The following is a 17783-nucleotide window of genomic DNA, read 5'->3' as shown; positions in this document are numbered from 1 at the left end:
AGAGAGAGAGAGAGAGAGAGAGAGAGAGAGAGAGAGAGAACTGAATTGATTGGCTAATGCTTTTATTCCCACATCCTGGCCTCTGCTATCAAAATCTCAGAGACACCACCTCCCACTTGTAGGCTCAAAACTGCCTGGGAATTTCACTTTCTATTATGCTGTTTGTTTTCTCAGATTTCTCAATCCTGGGGCTCAATGGGCAGGGGCCACACAGAGAATGGTAGATGTAGCCCCAGTGGATGAGCCCAACAGGCTCTGCAGAAAGACCCACGGCCCAAGCCTTCCCACCATCCCCTTCTCTCCCTTGACAAATGTCTACTTATCCAGGCCAAGGCCAGGATAGACTCACTGACTCAATTACCACTACAAACCAAATCAACTCAGGTGGATGAGATTTGGAGAGGCCTCTAAAGCAGAAGCCTTAGGCCCTGACTTGGGATAGGATGGGATAATTACTGCACTGAAAGTCCCCCTGCTTCCCCCTTTATTCCCCACCTGGCCCCCCTGCTTGGTCCATAACACCAAGCCCACATTCAAGAGACCCTATCACAAAAGCAAAAAGATCACAAGATGTTCAGCTGGAAAAGACCTCAAAAACCACTTAGTCCACTGCTCGTTTTACAGGTGGAGAAGCAGGTCCAGAGATGGGAAAGGACTTGCCCAAGGTCATGCAGCTAGTGTCCAATATAGAACTAGAACCTCAATGGGGCTTTGAGACTTGTCTTAGCTGCCACTGACAGCTTCCTCACCAACTATGGCTGTTATCCTTGTGCCGAAGGAGGTAGATGCTCATGCCCATGGGAGAAAGAGAGGAGGGCAAAAGGACCCATTTATGCCCATTACCAATGATTTAGCAATGGGGAGGCTTGAAACATAAGAGAAACGTCTAGAGGTAACAAAGTCCTCCCCATCTACCTGAGAGGAAATGGTCCTCAACCTCCGGTTTCTAACATGTCTCAGAAGACAAGTTGGAGAGAGGAGATGGTGGAAAGAGGTGAAAACAGAGAGGTAACAAAGAAAAGTCAGCAGAGGCCACTCCACAGAACATAGAATTAGCCCCAAACCAAAGTCTTCCCAGTTCTCATTCCTCCAAACCTCAGTAGGGCCAGCAGAGGTAAGAGTCCTGGGGGCTGGCTGGCCATGGCCACAGACCCTCTCATATTTGGTGCTGTTAATACCAGATACCCCAATAGAGTCTAACTTGAGAAGATGAGGGACAAAAGCAGGCACAATAGAATCAGAAGATGTAGAAGTAGGAAAGACCAGGTTTACAGAAAAGGAAAATGAAGGGGCGGCCAGGTGGCTCAGGGAGTAAGAGCGCCGGCTCCAGTGTCGTGATGACCTGGAGATCAAATCTGGGCTCAGATACTTAGCACCACACCCAGAAATAACTGGCCATGTAACCTTGAGCAAGTTATTTAACCCCGGTTGCTTTAAAAATATATATATACATATATATAATGTATATATATATATATATAATGTATATATTTACAGAAAAGGAAAATGAGGTGCAGAGAGAAGGGAATTAACCAAGGTCACACAGGGCCCCACAGACTCCAGTGACCTGCTTACTGGGCTCTAAATGGAGAGAACAGGTCCTGGCTGTAGTGAGAGAGAATGGCAGAGGACAGCAGACAAAGTCCTTAGAGGGGACCAGAGGCCTGGAAATGTGGTTTCACAAATTTTTATAACATATATAAAAAATTCTAGTATGAAAAAGGAAATCAAATTTATTTAAAAGTAAAAAACCCACCCAGACTTGCCCATTCCTATCATAGGATCATAGCTTATGGGAACTGGAAAGATCCCTCACGATCACTAGTTCAACCTCATTTTGCAGATAATGAAACTATACGGCCCAGAGGAGAGGAGTGACTTTCCCAAAGTCACACAGGTTGGGATCTGAACCTGAGTCCTCTGACTCTAAGTGCAGAAGTGCAGTGCTCCTTCTAGCAAGCCACACTGTCACCAGGACTGAGGATTAGACAGGCCTGTAGATATCATTTGAATGTGCTCCCCCTTTGTACAGTGAGGAAGACTGGGGCTCAGAAAGGAGTCCACATGCCATCTCAAGCCAATTCAGCTGGGCATAGGCTCCACCTTCATTCTCTTGGGCAGCCGGGGAGCAGCAGGCTGCTCTCGTTTGCTGCCTTCCTGTGGTCTATGGCGTTGGGCAGGGGGCTCTGCCTTGGGTGTTGTGGGCAGGGCTGGCAGGGTTGGGGGCTCAGCCTTCACCTGTATCGGGAGGGGAAGCAGGGGTGGAGCCCGTTCCACCACAAGGGGCCCCTGCCATTCAGGGATCTCCAAGCATAGGTGCTTCATGAGCTTGGCCATGACATCATCGACGTAGCCATGAATTCGAAGGTCAGCCTGGCGGTCCTGGGAGGAAAGGGGAGGCAGATCTAAGTGAAGAGAGACTGGTCAGGTAAAAGATGAGGCCCAGAAGGCTGCTGAGGCCAGGGACCAGACCCTCTTGTGGACCAGATGGAGCTGAGTACTCACATGCTTGGTGGCTTGCAGGTTGACTATGACCAAGCGGCCTCCTTTTCGTTTAGTGAGGAGAGGCAAGTTGCCACTGGGTCGGATCTGCAGTGATGTCCCCAGAGTGATGGAGAGATCTGCATTCCTAGAGATTAAACGGAACAACCTCAATATAATCAGCTCTCTGGATCCCCTTAGATCTGGACTTTTCCTCCTTTTCCTCACAACAGTAAAACCACAGGGCTAAACAAGGCCAGCACTGCCACATTCCCAGGCCCCAGGCTGAAGAACACTCCTCTCTCTGCATTCTCCCCCTCCCCTTTTTCCCAAGCCCAATGTGGTGTAGGAAAAGAATGCTGAAACTTGGGAGTAGGGGCACGGATTCAATGCTGACTCCCTCAACACCTAAGGTTTTTGTGTCCCTTCTGCTCCTTGGGTTTCTGAGCCCGAGCTTCATCTATTAAATGGGAGAATAACACCCATCCTGGCCCTTTCAAGCTGTTTGCTGAAAAGGGCACTTGGTGAATTTTTAAACATCACAGAATAAAACATGAAGCTATCAGTATTTTATCCTCCAGACCTTAGGCCTGTCAATTCTGGCTCCAGTCAGCCAGCTAGTGTTTTTTAAGCAAGTACCATGTGCCAAGCACTGTGCTAAAGTGCTACAGGTACCAAAAAGGGAAAAGACGTTCCCTGCCTTCAAAGGAGCAGAGAGTATTATGGAGGAGATAGCCCGACAAACAACTCCGTACAAACAAACTGCAGACAGGAGAGATGGGAGCTAATCTCAGAGGGGAGAAACTAGCATTGAGGAAGACTGGAAAAGCTTCCAGGGAAGTCCAGCAGCAGGACTGAGGAGGGAGAGAATGGCCAGCATCAGATACAGACACTGAAAATGCCTGGAGCAGGAAGGAGGAGAATCTAGCTCTAGGAGCAGAGAGGAGGCCAGTGTCACAGCAGTGTATAAAAGGGAGTACACAGAGAGTAGGAAAACTGAAAAGGAGGAAGGGTTCATGTTAGAAAGGGCTCCGAGAGCCAATAAGAGGAGTCTATTATTTGATCTGGTAGGAAACAGAGCCACAAGAGTTAACTGAATGAAAGGGTCATGTGGTCAAACTTGAGTTTTAGGAAGATCCATTTGGCAACCTAGAGGAAGATGGGCCAGACGGGGGAACCAACCAGCAGCTACTGCAAGAGTCCAGGCATGAGGTGATGAGGGCCTGCATGGCCTGACTCTCGAAGAGAAAGGGGCCGTATAGCTTATACCTTAGCCAAAAGCCTCCAAACACCTCTCTGGCTCTAGACTTCCCCCTTCCCCATTCATTCCCAAAAGCCAGAGGTGCTCCCCACTCCCACTAAGTCCAGAAGAAGGAAGGACAGGGGAAGGAGAGGAAAGAAGAGGGCATAAAGTACTCAGAGTTTATCATACCTGCAGGCTTCATCAGCAAGGTTGAGGTCTCGCTCGGGCAGGGCATCTTCCCAGTCCAGGATGGTGTCCCTCAGTTCCCCCCTACAATGGACAAAGAGAAATCCCAGAGTTACCGAACACCTCGGTGCAGCTGCCCGTCACCCTCAAGCAAAGCCAGAACAAATTGCTTGACCCTAAGCAATCAACAGAGCACCAAGGAAGAAGCCAACTAGAGCAGAGTTGTTGGAAAGAGAGTTCTACCAATTGTCCTGAGATACCTGCCCCTATAGGTTAATGACAGAGCAGAGCAGAGTGGAAAAAACTGTTAAGTCAGAAGCCTTGGGTCTGAATCTCACCTGAGCCACTGCTGGTTCTAGCTCATGGTTTACCACTGCCTGGCTTCATGACCTTGATTAAGCCACTTCTTCTGAACTAGATGAGCTTTAAGGACCTTCTGTAGCTAAACTACCATGATCCTATCCTAGGACTGTTATTCTGGCACACACAATAGGCATTATTATGCAGTAAGAGCAACAAGTTAGAGGAGTCTCTTCCAATAATGCTCAACAGCAGGGGTAGGGAAGGGAGCATGGATTAAAATGTAATTGGGAAATGTTAACAAAATAAATAAAAATACAACATAGATGATGTTAATTTGTGGTTTTCTAAGTCAATATGCAGCCACAGAAATCTGTTTCTATTTGAGTCTGACCTACTTGCTTAAGCATTAGAAACGTACTATTAAGGGGCAGCTAGGTGGTGGCACAGTGAATAGAGCACTGGCCCTGGAGTCAGGAGGACCTGAGTTCAAATCCATCTTCAGACACTTAACACTGACTAGCTGTGTGACCTTGGGCAAGTCACTTAATCCCAATTGCCCTGCCCTCCCCCTCCAAAAAGAAAGCAAAAAAAAAAAAAGAAATATACTGTAAGAGATAAAAGTATTATTCTCCTACTAAAATTCTCTGCTGTGGCATGGAGTACAAGTAGAATGTGAGGTCTTGCTGCCTTTGCCTTACCAGAAGCACAGTGCCTGCCTGGCACAGGTTAGCACTGGTAAATGCTTGCCAATTAAATGGAGGAGACACTGGCAGAGCTGCAGATCCAGCCCATGCTAGACTCTGACCAGTGGCCTCTGGGGCAGACTCTGGGCCAGCCTAATGGCTGCCCTTTCCATGGTGAGAACTTCCTTAGCAAAGGTCCCCCTAGGTCAGGGAGAATACGGACGATGAATCCTTTCTTACATATGAGGAAACTGAAGCACAGAAAAGAGCCATCACGTGGTTGAGGTGACACAAGCAGTGAATCCCTGACTCAAGAGCTTAGGTTTCACACTAGAAGGAACCTCAGGGGAATCTAACCCAACCCCTTGTTTGAGCAGAAATGACTAGAACAGCCGTTCTCTACATCCGGTTTCCCAAGGTCACGGGTCACTCACCTGCAGGCCCGGAGCCCTCGGGCCTTTGCCACGGTGCACAGCCGTCCCGTGGCCTTGAGGCCCATGCTGCCCACCACCACATCCCGGACATACTGCCTGAAGAAGAGAGTCCTCGAATGAGAAAGGAGAAAGTGGAGTGGAAGAGAGGGCTGGGGTAGATCTGGCCGTGAATGTGGTGAATCTCCCTCAGATGCATTCAAACCTATGACAAGCATCCCTGCCAGCTCTCTACCACCTGGTCAGTCTACCTCCTGAGCTGCTCTAACAGGTAAAGCCTTATCCCCCTTCCAGCTCTAGGTCCCCTAGGGCTTGGCAGAGCCCCCTTCCCAAGGATGGCTTCAATAAATTAAATTTTATGTAATGACTATAGTTTCTCATTATTTTCATTAATATAATCCTTGCTTTTAAAAGTAACTTTATATTAAATTTAACCACCAACAAAATTTATTTTCCTATCTTTTTGAGCAAATTGCAATCTTCTCCATGTGAGCAGGTACTTTCTGCTACAGGATGCATCTCACATGTGCCTTCTCAAATCACAAATAAGCCAGGCTGGCAAACACCTATAATTCTGGCTGAGGGTTAGGCTGAGCTCAGGAATTCTGAACTGCATTGGCAACAGTATGGTGAAACCCCAGGACTGGAGGGCCACCAGGACGCCTAAGGAGGGTGAACCAGCCCAGGTCAGAAATGGAGTGGGCTAAAGTGTCTGGGCCAATCAGGACTGGCATCAGGTCTATGAGTGACCTGGACAAGATAGGGAGATCCGGTCGCTAAATAAATAGATAAAGAAAGAAATAAAACCATAAAAATCCCAATATCTGTAGTGTCTTAACCTCCCTGGGTTTTAGTTTCTTCCTCTGTAATATGAAAAGTTTGGACCACCTGGCTTCTGAGGCCCCTGCTATGATCCTATGATCTTATTTGATGCTGTGTCTCCTTCCAATTTTTGTTAATGTGTACATTATCAGATATTACTGTGGTTATTCATAATTCACACTGCAGAAAGCTTTATGTAGGACAGTACAGGGGCAAATTACGTTAACCAATTAAAGATGTAATCATTTTTATCAAAATGGGTGTCCCTTCGTCAGGAGCCCTGTTGGACACTGCTTCCTTAGGAAAATCCAATCTACCTCACATAGCTTTAACATGCAGTCCCTTTTTAGTTCTGGATCCTTCAGTAGGTTCCAGGCTTGCCTGTGCTCGTGGCTTAGGGAAGGGGTAGGCCAGGCACAGCTGAAAGGCCCTTGGACTCTGCTGGTGGAACTCATCTATCCTCTTCCCCCAGAGCTGCTTCACAAACCCCTGCACACTCCCCATCTCCCACCTTCCATCCCCAGGCAGCTGGAGCACTCACGTCTTACACTTGGCACATTCTTCCACGAACATATTCCCATGGAGCTCAGCCAGTTTGTCCCTGTGGAAAGGATGAAGTGTGGTGGATGGGACCTTAAAGCTAAAACTTTCCTGGCTTTCAAGGTTCAGGGTACTCTACTACTGAGAGTCCAGAGACCTTGGAGTTAGAGTATGCGCTTTGCCAATGACCTGTGACCTCGGGTAAGTCACTTTCCCTCAGTTTCGGTTTCCTGGTCCACAAAATAGGAATTACATATAGCTTTTGCTCCTTCTTCTCCCAGGGGTTTAGAAAAGGGATATAGAAAGCTACAAGTGTTATAACAACATAAAAGCTTATTACTAGAATTATTCCAAAGGGTGGGAGGCCCCTCAGATATACAAAGAGACTGAGAACTGTTATGTTATAGGTGGTTCTAAGGAGAGGACTCCTTTATCATACCATCCTCTTAAGGAAGTCTGGGGAAGTAACCCTCTCAGTCATGCCCACTGTCCATAGAAATTTTGATAGTAATTCCTAAGTCTGGCTCTGACATATTCTGAATCCCCCCCCACCTCCACTCACTCTACTTTGTTTTTATGGGTCTTCTCACACACCAAACACAAAGTCCTCTCCCTCCTTCACAGAAGGCTTTTAGCTATTTCAAACTCCAGCTTAACAGAAGTATAGTACTAATTCCTGTTCAGAGGAAAAAGAATCCCCTCAGGCCAGATTGTGTTTGAGGGGGTGTGTAATGATAATTTGAAGATCTTCCCTGCCCCATTGTATTGGCAAGCTAACAGGTACTTAGCACTTAGTTTCAAGTTCATAATTGCCTCAAGTATTAAGACCTGGAATTTGTGAATCCCACAGTGGGATGGACTTGTTGATTGTAACAGGAAGGGGCAGAACAGGGAGGAGCTAATACCGTATATAAGGAAAAGCCCAAGCTGAGAGAGGCCAGAACTTCTGGGAGCAAGCATCTGGAGGCTGGGCTGCTAATGCTGGAGAGAGAGAAGAGAACTGAGAACTGAGAAGAGAAATGAGAACTGAGTGTTGAACTGAGAATTGAGAAGAACTGAGAAATGAGAAGAGAGAACTGGGAGGAGGCATGTCTGTGGTGCTGGTACTTTGTCTGTCTGTTTTGATGTTACTTTGTCAGATCCATCTGCTGATAGAGGACAGTGCTGTTGTTACAGAAGCCCTGGGTCCTTGCTGCTGGTTCAGAAACACTGAAAGAGGATTTTCTTGTATGATAGAGGGTCTTGCTGATGATTTCAGAGGTCCAGGCACTATACTGATGATTTGTGTTGATTCCTCAGACCTTGTTGTTGGGTCTATGTTGACTTCTCAGGCAGAAAGTGAATTGATGAGAGTGCTGGCAATGTGCATGGATGTTAGTGTGGCTTTGTTAAGCTTTGTCTTAACAGGAACAGAAACTGTGAAGGACTTGAGGTGGACTAGACACTGTGAGCTTCAGTAAGGAACTGAACAAGGAGCTGGACAACAAGGAGCTGGGACCATGGAAGCGGAGAGCCAGCCTCAAGTTAAGATGAAAAGACTTCTCCTTGGGTATTTAATGCAAACGGAGAAGATCATGCTTTACTAGGGGTAGAGAACTTTGACCTTTACAATTAGATGCCTGAGTTAAGGACTTACTAATAAAGGATTGGAAACTAATCTCCAATCAATAAAAAAGACTTTTTGATTTAAGAGATTAAGATAATGTGACCTAGGGGCTTTTGACCTCTGTACTTTGTGTCAATTAAGGAGGCTTATCTCCTTAAGAATGATTGAGTTACTAAATGAATATACTTTGTTTAAAACTATGTGACCACTTTGGTGAAGTTGTTATGCCATAACATGGTGAATGCTGTATTTTGATTTTCTGTGAATATTTTGTCTTAGTTTGTTACTGAATAGAGTTCACTATACTGTGTAATCAGAACCTTGAAAGCTGTTCATAGCAGCAGTCCTCTGGAAAGTTGCTCGTGTTTGGCTTTACATGGTCATAACTGATAATTATAATTCCTGAAACAAAAAAAAGTGTCTCTCAAAACCCAGCCGAAAGATATGAGCGGAAAGAGGAAATCTGAAGTCCTTTCCCAGGTTGGAAGAATGATGAAGGGGTCCTTATTCCTTTAAAGGCCCCAGAATTAGAACAGAGTGAGGCCACAGGGTGTCAGAGATGCCAGAGGGTCCCTTACAAACATTCAGAGGAAATGGGAGATAGATGGGAGAGGGATCTGGACCCTGGGCTTACTTTGGCACTGGATTCCAAAGCGAACATTCTTGTTTGCAGGGCTCAAAGATGGGGTGACATAGAGGGGAGAGGTTGGAAGTATGGGGGAAATCTATGGACAGCGAAAAAAAGTACCTGGGGAAGCCGGAGCGCACGTGCAACCCATCTACGTTCTGGCTCACCAGGAACTTCAGGATGCCCACTCGCTCCAGTTGTAGCAGGGCCATGTGGGTTTTAGAAGGCTGGGCACTCTCAAACGTTATGTCAAACTTGGGTGCCAGCCCCCTTTCCTCCATAGTCCACACACCCTGGGGGCCCCTGGAGTGAAAAAAAGGAAGAATGAGAGATGTTCAGCTGAGAACTTGTCACCTGTACCTTTCCTTAAATCCAGGCTGTGAATCTAGCTTCTCTGACCTGGAGCTCCTGGAGGAGAGAAATTTGGCTGATCCTTCACTGCTCATATCTTATGCAATAAACACTTAATATTTTCTACAGGTTTTTTTTTTGTAACAAATACTGTAGTCATGAAAAATAAATTCCTTACTATCAATATCCAAAAACTTTCTATAGATGTAGAAAGTGAATTCCTCACAACAACCCTGCCAAGTAGACAGTGCAAGAATTATTATCTCCTTTTCACACATTGGGAAACTGAAGTTAAGTGATTTGCCCAGTATCCCACAGACAGTGAATGTCAGAGGAGGACTCAAATCTAGACATTCTAGTGCCAAAACCTGTATACTTCCCCCTATACTGAGACACTGTTGTGGAGCAGTAAGTCAGAACATTTGAGTTTAAGTCTCAACTCTGAGAACTGGGTAGTGTTAGCAGTATTATCTGGGGAGCTAGAAAATCAGAGATGGAAAGGAGCTTAGAAGCAATCTCATCTAAATTCTCACATAATGCAGAATTTCCCTCTTGTAAGATTCCCAAACGGCCATTATATAACCTTTGCTCAAATTATTTCTGGTGATGAGCAGTTCATTACCTTTGAAGACAGCCCAGTCTGCTATTCCTTATTAAGAAGCTTTTCCTTATATGGAAACAAAATCTAGCTACAAGTCCTTGGGTGGCTTCTGCCCAGCCTGGTCACCTTCCTCTAGATACACAGCTTGTCAATGTCCTTCCTAAAATGTAGTACCCAGAAACAAGCATATACTCAAGAGCTAAACAGTATTTAGACAGATTTGGAAAAAACCAAAAAACCAAGAAAGACTGACTCTTCAGCCTGCTGCCTCACCAGTCTCCTTCCTACCTGGAGCTCTTTCCATTGAATCAATTCAGTGATCACTCATGGAGAGAACATCCAACAAGGACTACTTAGCTAAAAGGATTTATCCGGAAGAGGCAAAGGTTCAGGTCTTATCCTAGGTAGGGAATCTTGGGTTACGGTGACCAGCTGGCAGTGCTGGCCCCCCTCACCTGAAGTCTGGGATGCCTGAGGAAGTGCTGATACCTGCACCCGTATGAAACACCACGTTGGAAGATCTCTGAATCATCTGCGCCAGCTCCCATACTTTCCTGTCTAGCTCTTCAGGGGGGTCGAAGATCTATGGACAAAAAAAAGGACCAGGAAGCTATTAGGGTATCTGCAAGGGAGAAGAGATGCCAATCAACCTGCTTTCAGGAAGGGTAACACCCACAGCCCCAGATTATGGCAGGCCATTGGTTAGGAAGTTAGTCAATCATCAAGTGTATCTTGAATAAGTATTGCTAAGGAATGAGTTTGGCCCAAGACTGACTAGCAGGAAAAGAGTGGACTGGATTACATTTGTATGGTTTTTCAATGATTCCATGTCACAAATTCCCATCTCTGAACCTAACATTCTCCCTGTGAAGTTATAAGCCTTCAGACAACATGAACTACAACCTTGGAAAAAATTAAGATTACAGTTGATCTCAAAGTCAATAGATAGATAGTGGGTTTAAATAAAGAGTAACATGTTACCAAGAATGAAAAGCTAAAGAAGTCCTGTATAAGATCTCACCCATGACATTTATGAGCAGAAAGAACAATGGGCTAGTAATTTAGAAAGACTAAGGGATGGTGAGGGGGAGCCACATCAGTATCCATAAGATATTCAAGGAACCAGAGAAAATATTCATATAGGAAATGTGTTTTGCATGACTGTAGATGTATATAACCTCAGTCACTGGGTCATTGCTTGCCTTCTCAGTGAGGGGCGGGGGAGGGATGGAGGGAGAGAAACTCTAAAAAGATAATGTTAAAATTGCTTTTACATACAATTGAGGTAAAAATAAAATATTAAGTTTTTTAAAAAAGAAAATATTCATATAACAAGCTGGAGAGATCCACTATGGATGATTTACGAAAAAACCTGGACTTAAAAAGCCCAGAATAAAAAGGAGATATACTGATAAAGGAAACATCTACATTAGGGAGATAACCCATTTACTGCCTATCCTTTTCCTACCTCCAGAGCAGATGACCACCTGTTCCCACCACACTTACTTCCCTTAGTAACAAGCTCCAGCAGCTCACAATGAGGTTGCTGAAATAGCTAATCCTGTAGTTTCCCCAAGGCGCTTGTTTCATTTTCCCCTCAGCTGAGTTAGGGTCAGGCCTTCTCCATTTTATACATATAGAGATTACTTCTGCACTTTAAGTAACTGGCCCTCAAATTCAGATTTGTTCTTTTTTACAACCAGTGTTCCACAAAGCTTATCTCCTGGAATCCCCTAATGGACTATAAGCTTCTGGAAGGCAGGAATAACAACTAATTTATCTTTGTATCTTCCCCAGGGTCAAACACAGGACTTTGTACATAGCAAATATTGATAGGTTAAATGAATGAATCTCTTGGGGATTTGGAAAAGGTGTGGTTTAAAGAATCAGAGATTTAGAGCTGGAAAGGAACTTAATGGCCACTGAGTCCAAAACTCCTCTTTTTACAGAAAAGGAGACAGAGGCAAAGAGAGGCTAACTGATGAGGAGGCTGGGGCAAAGAAAGGTTAAATAACTTGACCAGGGTTGCACAGCTAGTGAGTATGTCTGAGGCAGAATCTGAACTCTGGTTTTCCTGATCCCAAGTCCAGAATGCTACCTCCTACACTACTCTCAGGTTTCATGGAATCTCTCCCGAGTTCTCCTCATCATCATATGAATCTCAGGGAGCTCCATAAATATGTGTGGAACCATGATGGCTCACATTTACATGGCAATTCATGTTTACTGTCCCCACAAAAAGGTATGTGAAGCAGATAGTACTAGAATGATTATCTTCATTTTACAGAGGAGGAAACTTAGGCAAAGGGATTTACTTATTCCCAGTCACATAACTAATAAAAGTCAGTTTACCCCTTTGAGCTTCAGGTTTCTGAACTGAGGAGGAAGGCTAGTAAAAGTATGATGAAGAAAGTGCATGCATGTGGGCGCGCGCGCACACACACACACACACACACACACACAGAGTCTCCTGACTCACAATCTAGTGATCCTTCCACTATATCACATTTATTCCTGAAAGAAAAGTGAAACTGGCATCATTTGCAAGGCACTGTGTTCTGCAAAGGGAACATAAATACACTTCAAGTAAACTTGATTTTAAAGTTTGGCATTCAGGGTGTTTTTTTCTTTTCAGTTACTACCTAGCTGCTTTGTTTCCATCCAGAAGGTTGAGGTGTGATAGCTGTGTCAGAGAGAGTAGTCTTCCTTGGAGAAAAAAAGTCTATGAGAGCTCAGGACTAAGGGAGAGTGAAGACAAGAGAAGAAAGAGTGATTAACACCCAACTGGCGGGATGCGGGATCCTGTTATGTGAGCAATCATTCATTAGTTCTTTCTCTGCTCCCACAGGGCTGGCTGCCTTTGCATCTCCCATCTAGTGCCAGTGGTCGTGTTGGAGTTGACATTTTTTGTAAACCTGGAACTTGAAGGGAAGATGAACCCCACATTTGTCTAGAACATATGACTGGACAAACAGTTCATGTGAAACAGATTTGGGAATGTCTATGGCCTAAAAGCTCAAAAGATCAGTGTTCTGACATTCCTCCCCCCTCCCCCCCAAGTATACAACTGGCTTCATGCTAGGTTGAGAGGCACAGTGTCCAAAACAAGGTGAGAGTTCCACCATTCCCTACCCTAGTCAAGTCACAACTAGAATACTGTGTTCACTTGTGGGCATCAGATTCTAGGAAGAAAAATAAGCTAGGAAAGCATCTAGTAGAGGATAACCAGAAAATGAAGGGTCTCCAGATCTTGTCATGGGAGGATCAGATGAAGTGTGATGGTTAGCCTGGAGAAGACCTAAGGGAGGAGAAGGCCACGATGGCTATCTTCAAATGTTTGAAGCACTGCATGTAGAAGAGAGATTAAATTTGTTCTGCTTAAAACCAGAAAACAAGTATAAGAACAAGAAATTGAAGATGCAATAGGGCATATTTCAACTCTAGTTAACAAACTTCTTTCTTACAGACACTGTGCTCATCTACCCATTCCACTGGGGGAAAGTCTTCACATACTTGGGGTAGACACTCCCCTAACTCATCAACAGTTTGAGGCCTGTCAGTCACCCTCAGCCTGGCTTAGCTTGTCTGTCAGGGTGTGGCTGCTAATGCTACAGCTTCTTGGAGCCACAAGTCAGAGTTAGGTGAGAGGTAGACACCAAAGGTGGATGAGCAGCCCTGAGAAGGGCTCAGTAAGCTCTCACACCAGAGGTGCTAGTGCTCCCTGAACACCCATACAAATAAGATAATATATGTAAAGCACTTAGCACAATGCCTGGCACAAAGTAAGTCCTTCACAAATATTAGCTATTATTATTAAGAGGTAGGGTTCAACTTTACCAGAAGTCTTCAAGCAAAGACTATGATCACTTGGTGAGGGTGTGGTTTTTGGGATTCTTAGCCAGGTAGAGATGGATTGGATGGCCTATGAGATCTCCTACAACTATGAAATACTAGGTTTCAGGAAAGTAACATTTTAATTGACAGAGGATCTGAAGCCCCATCTCCAAACTCCTCAATTTGCAGCCAAAGAAAATAAGGTCCTGAGAGATTAAATGACTTATTTCAGGTAGTAAAAAGCAGAACTGAGATTTAAATTCAGGTCCTTTAATTCTTTATCTAGTGGGCTCTTGACAATTACTATCCTAACTCCTGGCTTTAAAAGAGAGGTAAAAATCCAGCCAGAGAATCACCTGGACACCCAGTACAGCCTCTCATTTTATACAGAAGGTCTTCTAAATTCTTTGGTTCATTCCATGTTTTGGGTTTTTTATGGCACTGACATTCCATGCTTTATATCTCCTTTCAACCCAGATGTTCTATGTTCTAAAGTCTGCTGTTATCTAGCCAAGATAGTCTTCTCCTTATTTCTGGTAAATGATAGGCACTCATACCTCTCTCTGTCTTAGCCCACAAAACACCCTTTTTTCAGATTCTCATGTATATATTACAAACATGTATACATATATACATTCACATACACACAAAGAAGAATAAAATCACACATGCACAGCACTTTGCAAACTTTAAATCGCTATATTTACATATATACACACAAATCTACATCTATCTCTTTAAAGACCCAGCTCAAGTTCTATTTAAGGTCTTTCTGAACCAGCCAATTCTCATTCATCCACAAACATTTTGTTTTGTTTTGTTGTTTTGGGTTTTTTTTTTGGAGGGGAGAAGGCAAGACAATAGGAGTTAAATGATTTGCCCAAGGTCATACTGCTAGTAAGTGTATAAGTGTCTGAGGATTTGAACTCTGGTACTCCTGATTCCAAGTCACTGAGCCACCTAGCTGCCCCTCCCCCCCATCAATAAATATCAAGCACCATCTTTGTACAGGGCCACATTTAGCTATGCTTTGGTTTTGACAAGTCTCTTCCCTCACTCCCCTCCCCCCCCCAAACAGAATGTAAGCTCTTTGACATAGTACTAGCACATAGAAGGCACTCATAAATGATTATTGATTGGTTGAAATAATAATAAAACCAAGTCTAACAGTATGAGATTGTTTCTTGCTGAAGAAACACATCAAAGAATCTAAAAACTTCAGTGTTTTGTCCTGGGGAAAAGATAAAAAATAAGGCTTGGGGTTTTTTTTAAGGTTTCCAAAATGCTTTCCTCTCAACAATGCTATAAAACAGCAGTAGTCCATTTTATAGATGAGGACCTGAAGACTGAGAGATTAAGTTAGGTGGCACATAAGAGACAGGAAGACTTGAATTCAAATCCAGCCTCAGACTCTTCCTAATTGGATGGCTGGGCAAATTACTTAACCTCTGTCTGCCTAAGGTTCCTCAGCGTTAGAAACGGGTATAATAATGGCACTTAATAATGACAGCAGCTGCCTCGCAGAGTTGCTGGGAGGATAAAATCACACATGCGCAGCACTCTGCAAACTTTAAATGGCTATACAGATAAATGCTGGTTATCCTTAAATGACCCGAGCAGGGTCCTGGCTCCCTCCGAGACCCAGCTAAAATCCCATCTCTACTGAGGGCTTTCCTGATCCACATCAAAATTAGGACCTTCCCGCTACTGATCGTCTCCAATCTGTGTTTTACAGAGCTTGCTTTTTCACCGCTTTCCCATGGGGTCTCCCCTATTAGAACGTGAGCACGAGCAGTCTTTCGCTTGGTCCCAGCGCTCAGCACGGCTCCTGGCACACAGTAGGCGCTTAATAAATGACTCCGCTAGGAAGGATCTGAGGCTGGATTCAAACCAGGCTCCCCCCTTCCCCTCTTCTAATTCCGGCAGTTGGATTTTTTTTGGGGGGGAGGGAGGGAGAATGACCATTCACTATTCGTGCCCACCCTCCCCACACAAACACGAAAGTGTTACATGGAAACAGAGAATAAGGGGGCGCATATGAATGGAGTGCCCCAGCCCCGTCTCCTTCCCCCAAGGATACTGATGGAGGAGGGCCTCTAGGCTGAGAAAAGGGTGGGAGGTCGGTATAAAGGAGACAAGTGGTCAGTCCATCCCGAGGGCAGCAATGGGGGAAGGGGCCCGGGGCGGGTGGGGGGGGGAAGGAGGGCGGCCCCAAGTCGGTCCACATGCTAGGGGAGGGATGGCGGGGACCCCGGCCCAGTCCCTCCAGGCCCCTCCTGGCCTCACCTCGGGGAGCCCGCATTTGCCCTTATCCGCATAAGGCGAGAGCCCGGCCGCGTAGTTCACCGACATCGTCTCCCAGGCCGCGGCCCGGCCCGGCCCGGAGGCCCCCTCCCCCCAGCCCCTTCGGGTACAATAAAGTTTTCCTTGTTGAGGATGCTTTCGCCGGAAACTCTATGGCTGGGGCTCAGCCACAAGCTTGGAGAAACGCTTGGGGAAGTGTCGGGATGTATGGAGGAGGGTTTTAAGGGTGTGCGCCTGCGCAGTAACGTAAGTGGGCACCTAGGCTCCGATGGCCATCTTAAGTCCTGGCAAGCCCTGCTGTTTCAGAGCTTACATTATAGGCTAGGGGAGGGGGGGAGGGGAGTCCAAGGTGAGCGGTGGGCATGCGTGGCAGAGTTCCTCGCCTTCTAACTCTCGAATCAGGAAGGCCTGGGTTCAAACGTCACTCTTGACTCTTAAAATAGCCGCATTTACATAGCACTTTATGATTTGCAAAGCCTTTATCCCCACTTCATTCCCCTGTTTAATATTCCTTAGGAGACTGCTGTAATGTTGCTGAATTTGGAGCCGAGAGAATCGGATTGAGGCTATTTGACAACTTTCCCAACCTTAGTTTCCACATCTGAAAAATGGATCTCCCACTAAAGTGGAGATGTGTTTTCCCATTTGATCAAATGCCTGCAGCTTGGGCTTGTCCTATCTGAGCTTGGGCTTCTTTCTCTAAAACAGAGATGATGATAATATTTTGCCTAGCACGCTATAAGGGGTAGGAGAGCAGCCTCAAAGTCAGAACAACCTGGGTGTAAGTCCTAGCTGACCCACTCAGACTGCGTGCTCCTGGGCAAGGCACCCACCTCTTAATGTATCAAGCAGTTCTCTAAGACTGTTAGTTATAAAGGAGCTGCAGGCATCAGCGAAGAATTGTCCACACGGGCAAGTTCTCACACTGGTGAGATCACAGGCTGTCCCCCACCCTCCAAAAACCTCTACTTCCTTAAGTTGTGTGTAAAGCACTCTGCAAACACTAATTATTATTATGTGTAACAGAGCAGCTGTTAAGTTTTGTTTTGTTTTGTTTTTTTTTTTGCACTGGAACCATAAACATCTATCTGTATAGCCCATGGCACAGTACTTTACACATCATTTTCCCCCAAAACTTGTCCTTCTGATCCCTTCCTTCCACAGAATTCAAGGCTATAAAAAGAATTCCAGGAGTCAGAAGACATTTAATCTAACCCATAACTGCATCCAAATCTATGATATTGCTGACAAGTCGCCACCTCTGTAGCAACACCTTCCGGGCAATCGATAAAAATCTGCCTCTCTGACTTCCATTCATTTGTGTTAACCTTAAACAGAGGTTTGGTCTGGACTCTAAAAGAAACGAACAGAATCAGGTTGTGTACATGCTATTTATTCTCTTTAAACCAGAGAACTCTGCATGCATGGAAGGTCAGAATAATTCTGAACTCAAAGAAATTATATTTTGAAGGGAACTTTTATGCACTCAGAACAAGCCACACTTTCCTCCTGACTCAGGATGCCTGTGTCAGCCAAAATTATAGTCTCTATATATGTCAACCATAATATGGAAAAAAACAGGAATATCTTTCTAGCATAGGGTCCATAAAGCAGCAAGATAAGAGAAGTGCCAATTGAAATTATAGTTCCAGGAGGAGGCCAGGATATCTGAGTTTCTTCTGTCATAAACATAACATAACAGTGCTCATAAACAACAAGGAAAAGAGAGGTGCCGTTATGCAAGATAGTGTCTTTAACAAGGGAGAGCCA

The 17783-nt window shown here is 45.1% G+C and overlaps 1 protein-coding gene across 1 annotated transcript; it reads right to left on the bottom strand.

The window, feature by feature from the left end:
• Positions 1 to 1707: 1707 nt before the first annotated feature.
• Positions 1708 to 16195, bottom strand: SIRT6 (sirtuin 6). Its single transcript, XM_069086818.1, has 8 exons — positions 15996 to 16195; positions 10331 to 10458; positions 9044 to 9226; positions 6691 to 6750; positions 5331 to 5426; positions 3914 to 3994; positions 2506 to 2629; positions 1708 to 2382 (listed from the first exon to the last, which is right to left on the bottom strand). The coding sequence occupies exons 1-8, from the start codon at positions 16059 to 16061 to the stop codon at positions 2083 to 2085; spliced, it is 1038 nt and encodes a 345-aa protein (XP_068942919.1). The 5' UTR covers positions 16062 to 16195; the 3' UTR covers positions 1708 to 2082.
• Positions 16196 to 17783: the final 1588 nt, after the last annotated feature.

Source organism: Petaurus breviceps, unplaced genomic scaffold (assembly GCF_028583685.1).
Source record: "Petaurus breviceps papuanus isolate PSGF00001 unplaced genomic scaffold, PetGlider_PUasm1.0 180, whole genome shotgun sequence".
NCBI lineage: Eukaryota > Metazoa > Chordata > Mammalia > Diprotodontia > Petauridae > Petaurus > Petaurus breviceps.
The sequence above is the reverse complement of the archived record's forward strand: the minus strand, read 5'-3'. Positions and strand labels throughout refer to the sequence as shown.

What these genes read in the sequence shown, in the direction of transcription:
- SIRT6 (XM_069086818.1), bottom strand. Translation starts at nt 16,061, where the DNA reads ATGTCGGTGAACTACGCGGCCGGGCTCTCGCCTTATGCGGATAAGGGC. An exon ending in TCAGGCATCCCAGACTTCAG is followed by an intron (nt 9,227 to 10,330) that starts GTGAGGGGGGCC and finishes TTTTCACTCCAG; the next exon opens with GGGCCCCCAGGGTGTGTGGA. An exon ending in GAATGTGCCAAGTGTAAGAC is followed by an intron (nt 5,427 to 6,690) that starts GTGAGTGCTCCA and finishes TCTCTTCTTCAG; the next exon opens with GCAGTATGTCCGGGATGTGG.